The 19557-nt window shown below is 41.0% G+C and overlaps 1 protein-coding gene across 1 annotated transcript in view; it reads right to left on the bottom strand.

Moving 5' to 3' along the window:
* Positions 1-6554, bottom strand: part of SSPN (sarcospan) — a 37091-nt gene extending 30537 nt beyond the window's left edge. Inside the window, exon 1 of the mRNA XM_038577121.1 lies at positions 6184-6554. Coding sequence (XP_038433049.1) covers positions 6184-6471 — 288 coding nt within the window. The 5' untranslated portion in view covers positions 6472-6554. The remainder of the gene's footprint in view (positions 1-6183) is intronic.
* Between the last annotated feature and the right edge of the window lie 13003 nt (positions 6555-19557).

Here is a 19557-nt window from a genome sequence, read left to right as displayed (position 1 = left end):
GTGAAATGACATCTAATTAAAGTTTAATGACTAGATTCCATTCCTGTCCCACAGCAACATGGAAATATGCATACTGAGCTCTTCATGGAGCCTTGTGTGGATCCTTTGATGTTGATGCTAACTCTTCAGGGTGGAACACCGGCAAGTGGACCCAGGTAAAGAGTGCCCTTAGTACAAATGCCACAGACAACTAAAGGCAAGAAAAAGACAAGAGAACAATTCGTGTCCTCAGAACAAATTCAAAGTGGATCTCATCGGCTAACGGTGAAACTCATAGACTAAATTGGGAAATCTGTGCCATTTGTTTTCTTTGTAGAAGGAAGACATGAGGCATTCAGCCTCATCAATCCTAATTTGTCCTAATTGATTCTACCTAGAGATATGCAAAAAAGTCAAATGACCTCTTTTTTCCTCTTTTTTTTTTTTTTTAATCCTGTAGTCATTTTATAACAGGAAATAAAACATCTCAGTAATACTAAGTTAGTGTATCCTGGATATTTCTGGAACCCAGGAGCCCAAAATGGAGAATAACACATTCCTTATTGTTACCAAATAGTTCTTTAAAAAGTTATCAATAGGGCAGCGCTGGTGGGTTAGCGGTTCAGCACCGCTTTCAGGCTGTGATCCGGGAGTCCCGGGATCGAGTCCCGCATCAGGCTCCCTACAGGGAGCCTGCTTCTCCCTCTGCCTGTGTGTGTGTCTCTTGCTCTGTGTGTCTCTAATAAATAAATTAAAAATCTTAAAAAAAAAGTTGTCAATAAGCTTAAGTCTGTCTGTATTGTAAAACACAACTATGTGTCATTCCTCAAACCATAGTTTAAAAAATGGGTTGTCGCAAGTTCAAACAGAAGCTATGATGATAGCAAGTCTGAAACAGAGTTTACTTCAACCCTGACTTGGGTACCCAGTATGTGTCCAGGGATACATAGGAGTCCCATGGACATACACTATACTTAAAGACAAGAAATTGCTTCTTGTTTTATTTGATTACCCCCAAATTCTATGCACTAGTATTTCTACCATAAAAACAAATGATTGATATCTCAAAAGTTTCTAGAGATTAACTTTCTGCGTTAAATATATGCACACTACAGGACTGAAAAATACCATGACCCACTACTTCTCCTCCTTATTTTAAAAAGAGAAAGAAGATCCAGGGATAACTTCCTCATTAAATAAGCACTTCTTTGGCCTCAGTATGTGTGGCTTAGTATGAGGCTAGTGATAGAGGTGAAAATACATTTCTCCTAATGATCCTGTCCAGTCCTAACCTTCCTTATTCTTTATTCTAAGATTCTTTCAGGGAAACAGGTCACCAAATTCTCAAATATTCCCTTTTATTTTCATACACTTGTTAAAATTATTTATTTTGCCAAATTAATTGTCATATTCCATTTTTATACTTACTAGGAAAACTTCATGAACCTGTAAGATATTTTTCCTACCATTATTTATCATATATACACTCAGTGGAGACTGAGTTAGGCCATATAATTATCACTCCTCAGTCTCTAACAAACCTGTGACAGTTGCTATAATTAAAATTATTTCCCAGTGGCACCAGAAATACAATATTCGATCTTGGAAGCATATCAAAGTCCCGGTATTAAAAATAATGTATTACTATGTAATGTGTTCCTAGCAACATAATTCCAGATTAGCTTTCTCAAATGTCAATCTACCTATATGGAAAACTGACACCACTTTTAGCCTCTTGACTTTTTTAGCGTCTATCCAAAATCCGAGAGCCAAACCTCACTTCCAGTTTCTCCTATAACCATGATCAAATCATGTAGCCAAATCATCATGTCTCACTTAGTCTTTCTACTTATAAATTATGGATGATAATATCTGCTCCTTACTTGCTATATGTCATATATCTCCTTGTGTGTTTCAGAGTATATTCTGTTTTAAAATAAATAACCACCCAATTTTCCCTTCCATTAAGCCAAGGTTAAAAATAGATTTTAAAGTCTGAATACACCTGCATTTTGAATTCCTTAGAGTAAGTTAACATATGAAAACTGTTATTGAAATTCTTGACAGGGCTCTTAATCATTACAGATTCATATGATGAGTTTTATGAATGACATTAAGGAAAGGAAATACTCTTCCCTTCCTTTTAAGCCCTTTCCTTAAACTTTCTAATGTGATTAATGTGGTATATATATCTCAGGGTTTTTAATCTAGCTGAGTGGGATATGGGAGCAATGGAGAAATTATGAGGAAACCTGAAAACCACAATAAGGCAAATTCCTTCTTTCCATGGGAATGTTCCCTACAAGGGCCAAGAGACTTCCGAATACTACACATCCCCACTGAGGATAAGAGGCAAGAGTTTGCTCTTAAATTGACTTCAGAGTAGAGATGCCAAAGCAAATAAATCACTGTAAATGAAATACTTCAAAAGGTAAATGGGCTTTAAAAATATTTGTGTAGGTTAAATTTTTTAATCGGAAGTATTCATTACTGTCAGATGTGATAAGGGCACATGTCCGTCAGGATCTCTAGAGATCTCCTGGTATATGGTTCACTATTTTTAAGACCAATGCCTAGCACAGCAGACACCTCCAACAAATGTTACTGCATGAAGAAAAATAAGCCAAAGTTCAAACATGTTACATATCACCTAAGCCAAAACTGTATGCATTTGAGCAAGAATTCTTGGACTCCTTCGGTCCATACACATTTTTTATCAATAAAAATTCTGGAATGATGAACAAACCTAAATGCCTGTTTGACCCAACTACTCAAACCATTAACAGAATGAAATGCAAAGCAGACTTTTATCTCCTAGGATCCCCTACCCCTAACCAAGGTCATCCTCAAAGACCCTGTTTCACTTTGTATTGTCATTGTGGTGTGATTTACAACTTACAACCCTCAAACCATTTATAAAGAATTTTAGGAGGAGAATGGCACTTTTACACGTTACCTAGTCTCTATAGTGGTTCCATTCCATATTTTTTTCCTATAAAGGAATCCTTTGTAATTGAAATAAAAGGACTTCAATCATCTCTCTGACGGAGGATGAAGGAAGTCACCTTTATGCATATGCAAGACATACTTGTTTTCCTAAAATTCCATAGGACATAAATCTCTGATCACAGATCATTAAGGACTTCTTCAGTTTATAGCCAGATAGAAGCTCACTGAATACTCATCAGGTCACCCAGACATTGGTCAATGAGAAGCCACCTAGGTGGATTTACCCACCTCCCCAGATTCTGTGAGGAGAATGGTGCTCCCGAAATGCCAACGTAATGGGATAGGAACCTTTGTAAAATGAAATAAGTGCTCTATGGTAAGAGACAACCAATATATAGAGAAAGAGAAGAGGGAAGCATTAGAGCTGTTGTTGATGGGGTTGGTGCACAGTCTGGGGACCCCTGCTTGAATTCAGCCTAAATTACCAAAGTGGGTTTTGACTTTGCCTCAGCCCCTGGGACTGACCTGTACTGTTTTGGTCTAAGCAGATCTCCTCAACAGGGCAAACGTTTCAGTATTCCTCGGAGGATATCCCCCCACCACAATCACTCCATATCCCTGGGGGAAATGGCACTGAGGAGGTCTCTTTCCTCCAAGTTATATGTTGTAAGTCTCCAGAGAGATACAGAAGGTACTGGACTAATCTAATACCGTAAGATTGCTAATAGTAATTTGGCTACGAACAGAGAAAGTTGAGACGGTCAAATTGACATCACCTTCAGAGCCCAACTGGTCTAGGGAATGCAGCAAGTCTGAAATAACTATTCCACAAGACTAGAGACAAAATAGAGCAGCCTCGAATTTGAAGAATGATGGTCACTCCCAGTGATTGCATCTCTGCTAATAAATAAAAAAAGCTAGTCCGCTAAGCGCTTACCATTAGCCAGCACTGCTCTACGTATGAGAACACGTATTAATTTATTTAATTCTCACAACAGCCCCAAGAGGTAGGAATTATTACGGTTCTGATTTCATCGATGAGGAAATGGAAGCCTAGAGAGGTTAAGTAACTTGCCCCAAGTTATTCAGCAAATAATGCCCAACCTGTATGACTCAGTACCCGGCGTGATGTTTATGCTTCTGTCCTTTCTCATCCGGCCTCCCTGTCCCTTCCCTTCACTGAAAGTTTGGAAGAGTGTCTGTGACCGACCACAGACAGCCAGATGAGGACGACAAGCACGGTGTCTGTTGGAGCCTGCAACTCTGGCCCAGCTGGGAGGAGAGGTTTTGTCACCTGGCTCCTAGAGACCCTCCTCACCTGTCTCCACTAACTGCTTTTCTCTCCACAAATTCTCTGTTGAAAGAAAACTTCGGATCACAGGTACCGTCAGGGCTACGATGCAGTACAAGCAAACTTCCAATGGCTCATTTATAAACTGGAAAACTAGAAAGAACAGAAACCTGGCTGTCCACAATGTTCTTTGTATCACACTCGGGGAGCTTCCAAGGCAATTAGGAGCACGTGATGCTCCCAATAGGAGCTCATGAAATTTCAGAGTTGAATGATTCATATGTTTGTGCCTGAAACATTAAGATGCATTTTTTTCCCATCTAACTTGCTTTTTTGGTACTGGACTTTTTAAAGTTGAAATAAAGGAAGGATAAAAGACACACTTGCAAGTGATGTTCAAAGGAGTTTCATTCCTTCTTTCTTTTCATTCACCAGGTCTTAAAAGGACAGACTTTTCTCCCCTGTATCTTGACAGTCATTTAGGTGACTAAAATACCTGGTATATCTTAGTGAAAAGCTATTTTTAAAATTACTTGATTTAGAAAACTCCAATCATGATAATTTCATGGGACTTCTTAGTACACAAATTAAAAGTTTTAAATTACTCCGCAAGAATTTGTGAGTTCAAATAATCTTAATTAGAAAATACCTACATCGATGCATATTTATCAGGTGCTTTTAACATCTGTCCCCGATAAAAAATTATTTTGTGGGTAGTTTTATGAGTTACAGTTCCTGCGGTCAGTAAGAGCAGGCATGATGCAGTATGAAACCAGGAGCCAGAAGCATGCACTTTAGTGTCACTCGGCTCCACCACTTTTAATCTCTGGGCCTTGAGAATGTCATTTAACTTCTCTTAGCCTGCTTCCCCCTGTCCAAAGTGGGGGTGACAGTTCCCACCTCCAAGTGTCGTTTCACGAATCAAATCAAGTAAAAAATTGCAAACTGAATGCCCATGAGAGAACTTTCAGTAAGCCTCAAGGCACTGAAACAGAACATTAAAATTACGAATTAAATGTGGTGGCAGCGTGGCTCGGTGAGGAAAGGGCAGACGCAGACTGGTGCAGAAAGGAATGGACTTGGCTGACCTCCCAACTTTGCCAACTCACGACCCTGGGGGAGCCTGCCCTCAGTTTTCTCATCTGCGAAACGAAATGATAGTAACTGTCCCATAAGGATGATGTGGGGCTTAGAAATCATAAATGTAAGGCCTCTAGCAGGACAAGAAACACTAGGCGCTCCATAAATGGCACCCATTTCACAGCAAAGAGTCCATTTAATGACGCCAAGTATGCTGCGTGTTTGCACACTCCCTCCCAACAGCTGACCAGTGTTCTGCTTAGAACAGTACATCCGTTAGCAGAGTCCCCAAATATACTCCTGCCAGGGCCAGCCCCTGGGTTTTTCCCATTAGACTCCAGCATATGAAGGCCGTGCTTGCTGCATTCCCGTTTCCTGCCTTCAAACATTATTCTATAAAACTTACTCCTGAAATCTCAAAGGTAAAAAAATAAAATAAAATAAAATAAAATAAAATAAAATAAAATAAAATAAAATAAACCAGCTGAATGCCACCCAGCGTGGCAAACCGCAAGGGCAGGCTTTCTCCTGACCGGCTCCTCCTGCACGACCTCACTCCACTTTCTGTTAGTTATCTAGAGACCAGGGTGGGGTTCCGGGGACCAGGGTGAGGACAGAGCCAAAGTGAGTCTGCTGCTGTCGTCCAGAAGGTTCCACGTGAGCAGCCCGAGCAGCCCAGCCCGTGCCTCCCGAGCTCCGGAGCTCTGCAAGGCGCCGCAGAGCCCCCCGCCCCCGCCCCCGCCCCCGCCCCGGGCCCACCGAGCGCAGCGCCAGTTAGGGGGCGGCGGGGGAGGGCGCATGCAGTCGGGTTAGTCCGGGCTCCACCAAGCGGCTGCGCGTTCCTGGCGGGCGAACGCGCTCCGACCCCCGCACTCGATGCTTACGATGATCCCGGCCCAAAACGGAGTGTCCCTGACTAGCAGGGAGGGGCTGACGCTCGCCATGAGAAAGCCCACCACGGTCACGGCGATGCCCAGCGCCAGCTGCAGCAGCGCGAGCAGCAGCGGGAAGCGGCAGCCGCAGCACGTCCGGGCCGCCTCCTCCCCGCGCTCCTTGGGGGCCCCCGCGCCGGGCTTCGGCCCCGGGTCGTCGGGCGCGGCGGCGGCGGCGGCGTCGGCGGCGGCGGCCCCCCCCTGCCTGCGCGGCCCGCGGGGCTGCCGGTCCTCGCCCATGGCCGTGCGGGGGCTGCTGGCGGCGCGGGGGCGGGGGCGGGCGCGGGGGCGGGGGCGGCGCGGGGCCCGAGCGCGGAGCGCGGAGCGCGGGGCCGGCGCTGGGCGCGCTGGGCCGGCCCCGGGGTTCGGATTACGGAGGCTGAACAAATATGGAAAACATTTGGAGCGGCCGCCGGGCCTGCGGAGGCCCCAGGGAGCCGGCGGGGGGAGGCGGGGGGAGGCCGCGGGGGCCGCCAACTGCCAACCGCCGGGACGGGACGCAGCGCCCGCAGGGCCGCGGGAGGGGGCGCGGGACCCTGGGCCCAGCCCTGTGCGCCTCGAGCACCCCACGCGGGCTGCGCGGGCGTGTCCGTGGCTGTCGGTTTTCCTCACTCCAAACCCAGGAGGTTGTTCTTTGTTTTTTGTGTTTTTTTTTTATTTTACTTATTGGGGATCCCCGGGTGGTGGCTCAGCGGTTTGGCGCCCGCCTGCAGCCCAGGGCGTGATCCTGGAGCCCCGGGATCGAGTCCCGCGTCGGGCTCCCTGCGTGGAGCCTGTCTCTGCCTCTCTCTCTTTCCTCTCTCTCTCTTTGTCTCTCATAAATAAATAAATAAATAAAATCTTTTATTTATTTATGCATGAGAGAGACAGGCGGAGAGAGAAGCAGGCTCCATGCAGGGAGCCCGACCCGGGACTCGATCCCGGGGCTCCAGGATCACGCCCTGGGCCGAAGCTGGTGCTAAAAGCCGCTGAGCCACCCAGGCTGCCCCCAAACCCAGGAGTGTGTGTGTGTGTGTGTGTGTGTGTGTGTGTGTAGTTTTGTTTTTGTTTTCTGAGAGGTGCAATGCAAGGTGATGAATGTTTAATCCTTTGAGTTTAATTAATAGACCGTTTAATCCAAAATAGGCATCGCGGGTCCCCAAGCTGTGAAGTGATTTCCAGAAGTTAAATTGTTCTTATTTTCCGACAAAGGAATGGGTTCTTCTCTTTCTTTATAAATTCTGTGTGACCCGGCTGACCCGGAAAGGCCCTTTTCCCATTGAGGTATGTGCTCTTGAAAGCACTGTTTATGGAGATGTCGGGCTAATAAACTCTCCCAAAGCGTGTATTTGTTCTTAAAAGTTCTTTCGGTGGTTTACATGGACTTCCCAACCAGTCTTCAGTAATCTCCATACCGGTGCCTAGGGGGCTTGTTATACTCCTCGTAATGGACAATTTAATGCAGTCCCTACTTGAGAGATTTTTAAAGCACCTACAATGTGCTACAACAGAAGAATGTTCAAGATAGATTCAGGCCCAGCCCAAAGTCGGTGAACAAATCAATAAAACCGATTATTCTTATTCCCACATATCTGTACTCAGTAGCACTTAGAGAAAATTTCAGTGAAACCACTAAGAAATGACCCCATCTTTTTGGAGTATTTATATCTACTTAGGTGTGGTCACGGTCACATTCAGAAAGATGTATTAAAAAATAAAGGATGTTGTCCCAATGCTAGGATAGATAAAGCCTACTCCTAGATTGCTCACTATCAGCTATTTTAAAGAAAGCCCAATTCCCTGCTTTGTTTTCTTAGAATTATAAACTAACTGTCATCAACTCTCCCTGTAAACTGCCGCGTCCCAACAAAGGTGCCTTCAAATGTATGTTCTTACTTTACTTTATGAACTTTATTCAGTATTTTTTTACACCTTCCTTCTGGGTCACTGAGAAAAATCTGGTCCTCAGAATAAATGCAGTAGGTCAAAAAGCAGAATTCAAACCACACAGGCCAGTGTTCCCCCCTAGAAGCAGCAGAAGCAGTGCTCTCTCATAAGAGGAGCTTGGGGGCTGAAGGTAAGGTCATCGTCAGTCTTGGGGCCACTATGCCACTAGGATTTTTATTTTTTTATTTTTTTTATTTTTTACTTTTTTTTTAATTTATGATAGTCACACAGAGAGAGAGAGAGAGAGGCAGAGACATAGAGGGAGAAGCAGGCTCCATGCACCGGGAGCCCGACGTGGGACTCGATCCAGGGTCTCCAGGATCGCGCCCTGGGCCAAAGGCAGGCGCTAAACTGCTGCGCCACCCAGGGATCCCTGCCACTAGGATTTTTAGTGAGAACAGACAAAAATAAAAGCTGGTGTTGCACCAAAGTACCTGCCTGACTTGGGCCTGACTGAGAACCGCCCAAATGAAAAAACTGTACATGGTTTTTCTGTGCAAACACAGTAAACATCTTTAGGAAGCGAATTGATCACAAAATTAATTATTTGTGCTTATAAATAATATAGAGACCAATTACTGAGCATCTACTCTATACCAAGTACATGCAAGGTGCTTTACACACATGACTGTTAGTCCTTACAACCACCTTATAGTTTCCACTTTTAAAGATGGAACAGCTGAATATCAGAATTGTTAAGTAACCAGATTATTAAGCCGCTTACCTAGTTAGTTAAGATGGGGGCGAGGGGAAGCCAATGTGAAGTCTTGTGGGTTACCTATTTTATTAATTTTAGTTCCTATAGGCAAACAAGTGGACTGCGTAAATCATTTGTGACTGTAAATAATTTCAACCTTGAACCTAAGACTGAGTACTTTGCAAAAATATGTTGATTTAGCACCATAATATATACAATAGTCAATGAAGAGCATTGTTTCTATTACTCATTTGGAACTAGACACGGGCTCTATTTGCTGACCATACAAATGAAACCAGTAGCAGTGAACAACAACCCAGGTGAACTACAACCCTTCCTTCCAGTCTGATTAAAACCACCAACTTCAATTTTCAGCTTCCGGCAAAGGAAGCAGTAACACAGGGAGCCATACACATGCTTGAATTCCCAACTTCTTGGTTGAATCTGTGTTTGTGGGCCTGGTCTATAACCATGAGATGATGGTGATGAGAACGGTATTTTCTCTTAACTAATATGGGAAAGTAGAAGCAAAGAAGAGAGTGAGAAAAGTTGTCAAAAGTTTAGTGACAAAGAATAATCACGGCTAAAATGGAATGGGAGGGTCGTTAAGGATACCACGAGGAAAGCTTTTCCTTTATTTAACATGTCCTTTCCACTGAGAAGAATCACCATTTCCAGCTCATCAATAGTTTAACAGAAATGAATAGGGTTTCTTTAGTCTTCATAAATTATAATGTCTCTGTTTTATAGGTTAAGCAATAATCTCTTCAGATATTTATACTACCAGGAAGAAAGGCAAAATAGAAACAAAGTGTTTTCAGTTGTAGTTCAGACACTCTCCTGGCTGCTCTCATAACTCAAAACTAACAGAGATTGAAAATTAGAAATTGAAGGAGAGTAGTTAATATACGAGTTGAGATTATTTGGATCCTCTGTGGAAAACAACAAAATTAAGCTTAGTATCTATCTTTGCTGTGTCCCTATTCCACAGTATTTACATTTCAGAAGTTCAGAACCCGGAGGATGACAACTCTTTTTATAACCAGTGTCATTAACAAAATGTCCTTAGGAAAACCAACTAGAAATAATCCTTAAACCAATGTATTTCTGAACACACGATCATAGACTTACCAAGAACAAAAAAGATTTCATAGAAAAATTATTACAGTTCTGAGGTCTATGTCAAGTGCCTTTAATAAGTAATTAAATATATCAAAGAGCTCAATTAGATTTGATTTAAAGAAGCATCAAATACTCTACAGAGAACAATTGAAAGCTCGTTTATGATATGCAGCACCCCCGGCTCATACATAAAATGAGTTTACAGGTATTGCTGATACATACGTGTATGCGCGTGTGTCTGTAGGTGTACAAGAAATTTTTAAAACTCTCATTTTTTTCTATTTTCTTTTTTCCTATGTCATTAATTTTCAATGTGGCTTTTGGTTTAATTTTTTTTTCAAAAGAATTGACCCATTTGTAATTTTTTCATGGCAGTTTGTATTTTCCGGTTAAGTGTCATATGGGAAGTACACTCTTTATGGTCAACAGAGAGCTTATAACTTTTTCATTCTATAGAGTTTATAAAGATAACTATGTCATTTCCTAATGCATTCAACCACTTTATATGATGTTACTTAAAATGATGTCATATCTTTCTACATGTAGTTTTGTCCATGTAATTTTGATGTTTTCACTGCATCTGATGAAATAACTAAATTTATTTTTAAATAAGAATACTGGGAGAAGAATGGGTAAACAAGTTGTGATATATCCATAATAGAATACCACTTGCCAATAAGAAGGAATGTGCTATTCTCTGTATGTTAATTATACTTCAAATAAAAGTTTTTTCAAAAAAGAAGGAATGAACTCTTGATATAAAGCGATGAACTGAATGAATCTCACTAACAGTATGCTGAGAGAAAGAAAACACATAAAATCATACATCTTGCATGATTCCATTTATATACAAATTTTGAAAGGGCAAAAGTAATCTTTGATTATTGAATTTAAGAAGTGACTGTGGAGTTAGCATAAGAAAATTGACTGGAAAGGAGCACAAGGGGACTTTGTGGAATGATAGAAGTCCTCTTTATCTTGGCTTAGGTGGTGATTATGTGAGTGAAAACAACTGCGAAAATTCATTGAACAACACTTAAGATGTGTGCATGTTATTTTATGTAATGATATGTCAATTTTCAAAATGTATAAAAAGAACTAATGAGTCACTCTATATCCATCGATAATTAACTATTGAACAAGTTGGGGATTTTTTAAGTTTACTATTGAAGTATAGTTAACATACAATGTTATGTTCAGGTGTTCTGATTTCACAATTCTATACATTAATCAGTGCTCACTACGATTAAGTCACAAGAGTCACCATCTGTCACCATACAAAGTTACCGCAATATTATTGGCCATGTTTCCTATAGTGTACTTTTAATCTCTATGACTTATTTATTTTATAACTGGAACTTTGTACCACCGATCCCTTGCACCCTTTCCACCCATCCCTCCACCAGTCTCTCTTCTGGCAACCACTGTATTTAAGAGTCTGTTTATTTGTCTGTTCATTTGTTTTGTTTCTTAGATTCCAGAAGTAAAATCATATGGTACTTGTCCTTCTCTGATTTATTTCACTTAACAGAATACTCTCTAGATTTATCCGTATTTTCCCAAATGGCAAGATTTCATTCTCTTTTCCATTATAATGGAAAATATATGTCACATCTTCTTTATCCATTCATCTGTCCATGAACACTTGGGTTGCTTCCATATCTTGGCTATTGTAAATAATACTGCAATAAACAGGAGTCCGTATATGTTTTTGAATTTGTTTTTTTGTTTGTTTGTTTGTTTGTTTGTTTTCTTTGGGTACATATCCAGTAGTGGAATTACTGGATTATATGGTATTTCTGTCTTTAATTTTTTTGGAAACCATACTGTTTTCTATTGTAGTTGTACCAATTTACATTCCCACCAACAATGCACAAGGATTCCTTTTTCTCCACATCCTTGCCAACACTTATTTCTTATCTTTTTGATAATAGTCATCCTAACAGGTGTGAGGTTTTGATTTGTCTTTCCCTGATGACTAGTGATGTTAGGCATTGTTTCATGGGTCTATTGACCATCTCAGTGTCTTCCTTGGGAAAATTTCTATTCAGATCTTCTGCAAATTTTTTTTTCTGTTTTTTTTTTTCTGCCCATTTTTAAGTCAGATTTTTTTTCTTGGTATTGAGTTGTATAAGTTCTTTATATATAATATAATATAATAATAATAAAATATATATATTATATATATAATATATATATTAGAGGTGTTTTTTTTTTTCAACTATCTTATCAAATTCTCCTAATTTTCTCCTGCTTTTCTGGCTCCTCTATATTATCTATTGCTACATAATAAATCACTCCAAAACTTAGTGGTTTGAAACAACAATAATTATTATTTCATAGTTTCTGTGGGTCTCATATTCCAATAGGGCACAGCAGGAATAGTTTGTTTCTGGGGTCTCAGCTGGAAGCCTTGAAGATGGGGGCCTGGAATCATCTGAAGTTTTGGCTGAAGCAGAGGGCCCTTCTTTCAGAGTGACTTACTCCTCCAGCTAGCAAGTTTGGTCCTCTCCATGTGACCTCTTCACTCATTGGCTCTCCACAGGGCCGTTTGTCCTGACAACACGGTGGCCAGCTTCAACCAGAACAAGAGATTCAGAGATGGAGAGAATAAGGTAAAAGCTATCCTTTTCAAGACACAGTCTCAAAAGTCTTAGTAACTTTGTAACTCCAGAGCCACATTCTTTAAGAGAGAGTCACTAATTCCAACCCACACTCAAGGGGAGAATTTACATCCTTCTATTGAAAGGAAGAGTATCAAAGTATCAAAGAGTATCAAAGACATAGTTTAAAAACCACCACACTCTCCTTCTCAGTTTTCTTCACAGATTGTATTTCCTTTGCCAAACTCCTTGTCTTCTTTCTTCTTACACTACACATTCTGTGGTTTCACTGCAGATTACCAAATCTAAAGAACCCAGACTTCTGTCCTTAGTTCTATGTCTGCAGATATAAATACCTACTCACATCTCCATTTGAATGTCCCACGTGTACCCCAAGCTCACTCCCTCCTTGAACTCCACAGAGAATCAAGTAAGGTAAACATAAAATGTCCATAGACTTTAGTGACAAGATGGCCATTGATTGCTTTTGCCAAGAGCAGTCCCATATAGTAGTTTTAAGATTTCAGTGAGTTTAAGAGTGAGTGGGAAAGGACAAAGGGGAAGAACATGTGTAAAGAAATCTGTGGAAAAGCTTAGCTGTGAAGGAAAGGAAAAAGAAAAAAGCTGTAACTAAAGGGATAATGCAAAGTTTAGGAAAAGTTTGCCTCATTTTTTGGAGGGGGATAATTGATCAGATAAGTTCCTTGAGGCAGGAGAATTAGTCAGATGGAAATTCCCTTCATAGGCTGAGAATAGGAGGAAAGAATGTAAGACTGAATAGAATGCAGTTAAATTTGCAGGAGTGGAAAGATGGCAGTTGAGAGACTTCAGATCTCCCGGCCTCTTCTAGGATATGTATGCAGTGAATGTAGTATCGAATACTTTTCTTCTAAATGATACAGATTTTAGATATAGAGCCTTCTACTCCCAGATTCTATCTCACAGCATATTCTATCACTGTATCTAGTTATCAATACATTTTCATAAAACCACATCATTTTCTGAAAATTTTCTCTAAAAGAACAAAAGCATAATTTTTGTGAATTATAAAAATAATAGTGTCTGAATTGTGTATATATATTTTTATAGGTTACCAAGTTCTCTCACATAAACCCTATGAAGTCAGAATTTCTTCAGAGTGGTTAAGTGATTTGCTCAAAGCTCTATTTCTCCTTCTTACTCTCAAACCAGTGTTCTTTCAATATATATTTTAGCTGAATGACTTGGATTTTGTTAGATCTATTGATACACAAAAAATTGTAAAAATTTAACATACATCTTGAGTTTAATTAATGCATTAATTAATGCATTAAGAAATTGCATTAGCACATTTATGTTAACATACATGTTTGACATGTTAACATATATGTCAAACATGTGTTAAGGGCTAGACTCACAATTCCAATGTGTGGGGTTTTTCCTGATACTTCCCAGCATTCTCCAACACCAGCTGGATTGTCTACATTTCAGTTCAATTCTGACTCTACTTAGAGACAGCCTTGATTCCAGAGGTTATGGGCTCACCCCACTTAGACTAAGATTGACCCAATTTCAGATGTTGTAACCTGTGTTTCTGGTATTGGCTATGAATCAGAGGTTCCCATGATCCTCTCCTTGGGTTTGATTAATTTGCCGTGTGGCCACAGAACTCAGGAAACTAGTTTATTTATTGGATTAATGGCTTATTACAAATGATGTTAAAGGATACTAACCAACAGCTCAATGAAGAGATACAAAGAGCAAGGTCCAAAGCAAAGGAGACTGTGTCCTCATAGATTGGGGCCTGGCACCATGGCATGTGAAAGCATTCTAGTTCACCAACGAACCCTATCCTTTGGGTTTTTATGGAGGCTTCATTACATAGCTGATTAATTCATTGATTATTGGTGATTGATTGAACCTCCATTCTCTCTCGTCCCTGGAGGTCAGGGGGTAGGGTTGAAACTTCTAACTCTCTAATCCCAGGGTAGGTTCTCCTGGCAACCAGTCCGCATCCTCAGGTACAGTCCCAATATCATCTCATTAACATAAAAAAGACACTTATCACACTCATCACTTAGGAAATTCTGAGGATTTTAGGAGCTCTGTGCCAGAAATGAGGCAGAAATCAAATATGTATTTCTTATAAAATCACAATATCACAAGGATACACAATGCTTTGTACATAGAAATCCCTGCCAAGTCCCAGGGTAGAAAGGACAGAAGCTGTCTAGAGTCCAGATCATAAGCACCCTGAGGGCAGATACCATGCTTTCCTAATCACTATCAGTTCTGCAGTACTCAGTGCAGTGCATAGAATGTTGTATAGTTTTAGTAAATATTTATAGATCCTACATACTCATGCTGTTTATATATGTTTCATCTGGGTTCAGATATTTCTGACATAAAAAAAAAAAATCCTTCAATTTTGGGCTACCCAGGTGTCTCAGCAGTTAAGCACCGCCTTTAGCCCAGGGTGTGATCCTGGAGTCCTGGGATCGAGTCCCACATCGGGCTCCCGGCATGGAGCCTGCTTCTCCCTCTGCCTGTGTCTCTGCCTCTCTCTCTCTCTCTCTCTGTCTCTCTCTCTCTCTTTTTATAATAAATTTATTTTTTATTGGTGTTCAATTTACCAACATACAGAATAACACCCAGTGCTCATCCCGTCAAGTGCCCCCCCCCCGTGCCCGTCACCCTCTCTCTCTCTCTCTGTGTCTCTCATGAATAAATAAATAAAATCTTTAAAAAAAATAAAATCCTTCAATTTTATATTCTGTTTGCCCATTTTTATTTTTAAGACTTGTCTTTAGGAATCAGTTGGATGAACACTTTGGATGAATTATAATCAGGCTTTCTAAATAAATAATAACATTTAAAACACACAAAGTCATTTTAAATATCCTATGTTTTATAAGCAAACTCTGATTTTTCACTCTGGCCACAAATCTTCCTTAATTAGAATAACTGAGTCATTGTCTGACTTTAAGCCAGGCTGACGTCTCCTATCCTTTTCATAATATGCAGGTTTCCATAGACTTACAACTCCCTAACTCCCTGCATTTGGTTCTATATCCAGTCATCACCACCTTCAAAGATAGCTTTGGCCCTAAGACAAATCCATGTCGGCCATGTTCTCTTTCTCCTACAGTTCTTCTATGAATTCTCTGATATGCAGCTCTGAATACAAACACTGGACTCAGGCTGCCTGACTTCCAGTCTCAGCTCTAATTCTTACCAGCTGTGTGAGTAGACAAGTTCCTACACCTCTTCAAGCCTTGATTTCCTCTCTGTAAAATGTGAACGTGGCAAGTACTTACCTCAGAAGGTTGCTCTTGAAATATAAATACAAGAGTTCATGAAAACATGAGACCATCTCCTGACATGGATAAGTAATCAATAATTATTAGCTGTTATCCTAGCCCTGCTCTATTTTCTTACTCACTTATTCACTTATCTTTCTCTTTGGCAATTCCATCCTCATGGTTTCTCCTCCCATGTTCCCCACAAAAGAGTATAACCTCCCTGTCCTCTTATACTCACTGCCTGATATCTCTCAAGTTTTAGCTACTAAATTAGTGCTGTGTTTCACAATATAATTTTATTTTTCCTTACCACCACCCTCTGTACTCTCACCCAGCTCTGTAACTGTGACTTTTCCAGAATGATCCCTAGAGAAAGATGATTCAGCCCACTCTCTCCTATTGCTTTAGAGCTCCCTCCACTTGAACTTTGACCCCACCCGCTGCTTCAGGGAAATGACTACAAAAATGCTGTCGGCACCCCAGCCAATCATAAAAAGATTGCCATTTTATTTATACTCTTGTGCTATGCACCTTGTGAAGGTAACATCAAGTTAAGATGGAAATTCACACTTGACTTCCCCAGTTGATTTCAAATTATTTCACAGAAGTTACTAAATTGCTGGCACTTCAAAAACAATGTTTTGATAATCTAATATTAAGCTAGATTAGTTAAATCATGACAGAAAAATGTTTCCATTCCTCAAAGTTACATTCCCTAAAAGATCACATGTAGTATCGTGGGTGACACTGTTTTTGATGGCTTAAAATTCCTTTTAATGTTGGAGAAATGACCCCTCGCCCATCTCAATATGATCTTGTGGGACTACTGCATGACCACAGGAATGGGCCTTTGGCCCTTCTCTAGCTAGTCATAGTATCCTGGGCTTAAGGGTCAGGTAATGAAGGAGAAGCCAAGGCTTCAATTAGTTAATTATACCTAAAACTTTTGTTGCTCTTTTATTAGCCCAAATCATAAAATTAAGTAGTTATGTTAACAGATACTTGCATGCACTGGTGTTGAGCCAAGAATGCAGGTCAGAATTGCCTACAGTATTTTAAGACATGTTTGTTTTTTTCCTAAGTACCTGATTTAGTTATATTTGGGATGCAGTCTAGGCAGTTAGTATGTTTGGGATGTACCATCATGCTGAATTCTCACTCTAAGAACCTGCCCACGACACAGCCCAGCTAAGCTCAGCACTCTGGCCATCTCCTGAGGCAATTCCTTCCCCAAAGGCCAATCACAACTTGATCATTTTAATTCTTCTCGGTGTCTCTTTCTCCGTAGCAAGCTGCCTATACAACATTCCTTCCTGCGTTCATTCAATCAACATTTATCCAGTGCCTAGTATTGCTAAGTAACCCAGTGGGTGCTGATGGTAAAAAGGTAGGCTCCTGCCCTCCAGAAGCCCCCGTTCAACTGGAGGGAGACACATCTCAGAAAGTGTGGCTTGCATGAGAAGAGATTTGCGTGTCAAGCACAGCAAGGCACAAAGGACAAAGTGACTCTACTTCAGGGTGTCACAATCGAAGGCACACAGACTGGGTAGTGGGGAAATGTGTGGCATAGCACAGTGATCATTCATGCCTTGTGGCTATTTATCTATGAAGTGACTCTGGAATGTATCAGGTCGGACCTGCCGGTTCATGAAATCCTGTCACTCAGCCAACAGCTCCTTCCCTATGCCTGATTCTTGGAGACTGCTTCTTCCCAGTTTCACTTTTTTGCTCCACTGCCCCAGGGTAGTGAAGGTATAATCAGACCAGGACAAGGTATGGGGGGTGGTGCCTGACTAAATACCCACCTATATTGCTGGCCCTGGGAATACAGCCCTCTCTCAGCTCCCTGGACTCCTGAAGAACCAAGGTCTTGCTGGAATTCATGAACCCCATGCCTATCAACCATTTGCAGCTTTCTTCAACATCTATTTTTCACTTAGTCATATTTTTGTCCATAAGCAATCTGCAATAAACATTTGATACATTATGGAAGTGGTCACGAAGAACATATTTTTCAGTATCACGTATTACTCTAAAATTCATGCATTTTAAGTTTTGTTCCTAAAAGCCTAAACAATGCATATTTTAAACCAAAATAACTTTATCTTCTTGTACATCCTGTTTAGAGAGAGTAGGGGAAGCAACACAAAAGAAGAAAAGGGAGGAAATGTAGAACGTTTATCGAAGTGAGTTGCTGGGGGCTTAATAAGAACGAAACTGGCACCTAGAAAAGAACTCATCAAAACGTTAAAAGCAATTGCTTGGGGGGCAGTGGGACATGGATGATATTTTCCCCTTCTCCCTATGTTTCTGTTGTCTTCAAGTGGCACATTACATTACGATGTAGCCAACCAACCAACAAAAATAATAAATTTTTAAAAACAGCAGAAAACCCCTTAGTTTTCAAAAGAAACTCACTTCCGTTGTTCCACAGGCTGCATTTCATTTTTGCTCTCTTCCTCTTTATGAGATAAAATATTTCCATTTTATTTACTAATATTTAAGATAGTCTTTCCTCAGGCAGCCTGGGTGGCTCAGAGGTTTAGCACTGCCTCTGGCCCAGGGCATGATCCTGGAGACCCGGGATCGAGTCCCACATCGGGCTCCCTGCATGGAGCCTGCTTCTCCCTCTGCCTGTGCCTCTCTCTCTCTCTCTCTCTCTCACTTTCTGTCTCATGAATAAATAAATAAAATCTTTAAAAAAATTTTTAAAAATAGCCTTTCCTCTGTGGATGCCCATCTAGAAGAAAAATGAACTATACCATTAAATGTTCTACATATTGACTACTGATGGTCTTTGGTCAGATCTCCAGCTTCTACTCACTTTCAAAGTCTGAGCTGACCTGTCACTATCCTCTAACATCCAAAAGGACAGTTCACAGCCCTTGTCACAGGCCAGATGTTCACTCTGTAAATACGAACTTTACCCTATGGAAAGGTCCATCTCAAGCCCACCCTCTCTGTGAAGACTTTCTTCACTGTCCATGCCATTGAACTGTTTCTTTTTTGAACTTCTACAGCACTATGTGTATCATGTAAGTTATTGTTTATATGATCCTACAGTCTGTATTTGCTTTACATGATCACCTTTGCTTATAAAGCATCATTGGTTACCTATTATGTGCTAGCAACTGTGTTAGCACTAAAGGATGAACAGAGTAGAGTATAATAAATAACAGCAATTTATAAATATGCCCACTGCTATGCAAATCCAGAAAGGGAGTACCTTACTCTCTGCCCATCCAGATTGTTTTTTGCAGGCTATGGAGCAGCAATCTTCCCACGTTCTACCCTACACCTTGACCACCACCCTCAATTCATGAAGTTGTCATGGGCTTGTTAGAATCCAGTGCACCCACTGGCATAGTGGTTGCAAGCAGCAAGCTCCCTCTCCTCCTGTTTCCATTCATAAGTGAATATAGCAGGTTGAGTTCGGGGCTGTTTCTTTGGGAAGTTCTTGGCCCCCTGATGCTGTTATTTGATGATAGGTTCCTTTCTTCCAGTTTCTTCTTCTGTGTGGCCATCTAGAGTACAGTACAGTTTGGGATGATGACCAGGAGTTGTGACAAGGCCCGGGATGAATGAACGTTAGCCTCGGCTTCGTGATCCAGCTCAGAATCGCACTGCAACCTACAATGGTGTCTGGGTCCAAAGTCCAGCTAGCAACTTGCCACACTCTCTACACATTCATATCCCT

The sequence above is a fragment of the Canis lupus genome, chromosome 27 (genome assembly GCF_011100685.1).
Source record: "Canis lupus familiaris isolate Mischka breed German Shepherd chromosome 27, alternate assembly UU_Cfam_GSD_1.0, whole genome shotgun sequence".
Lineage (NCBI taxonomy): Eukaryota > Metazoa > Chordata > Mammalia > Carnivora > Canidae > Canis > Canis lupus.
The sequence above is the reverse complement of the archived record's forward strand: the minus strand, read 5'-3'. Positions and strand labels throughout refer to the sequence as shown.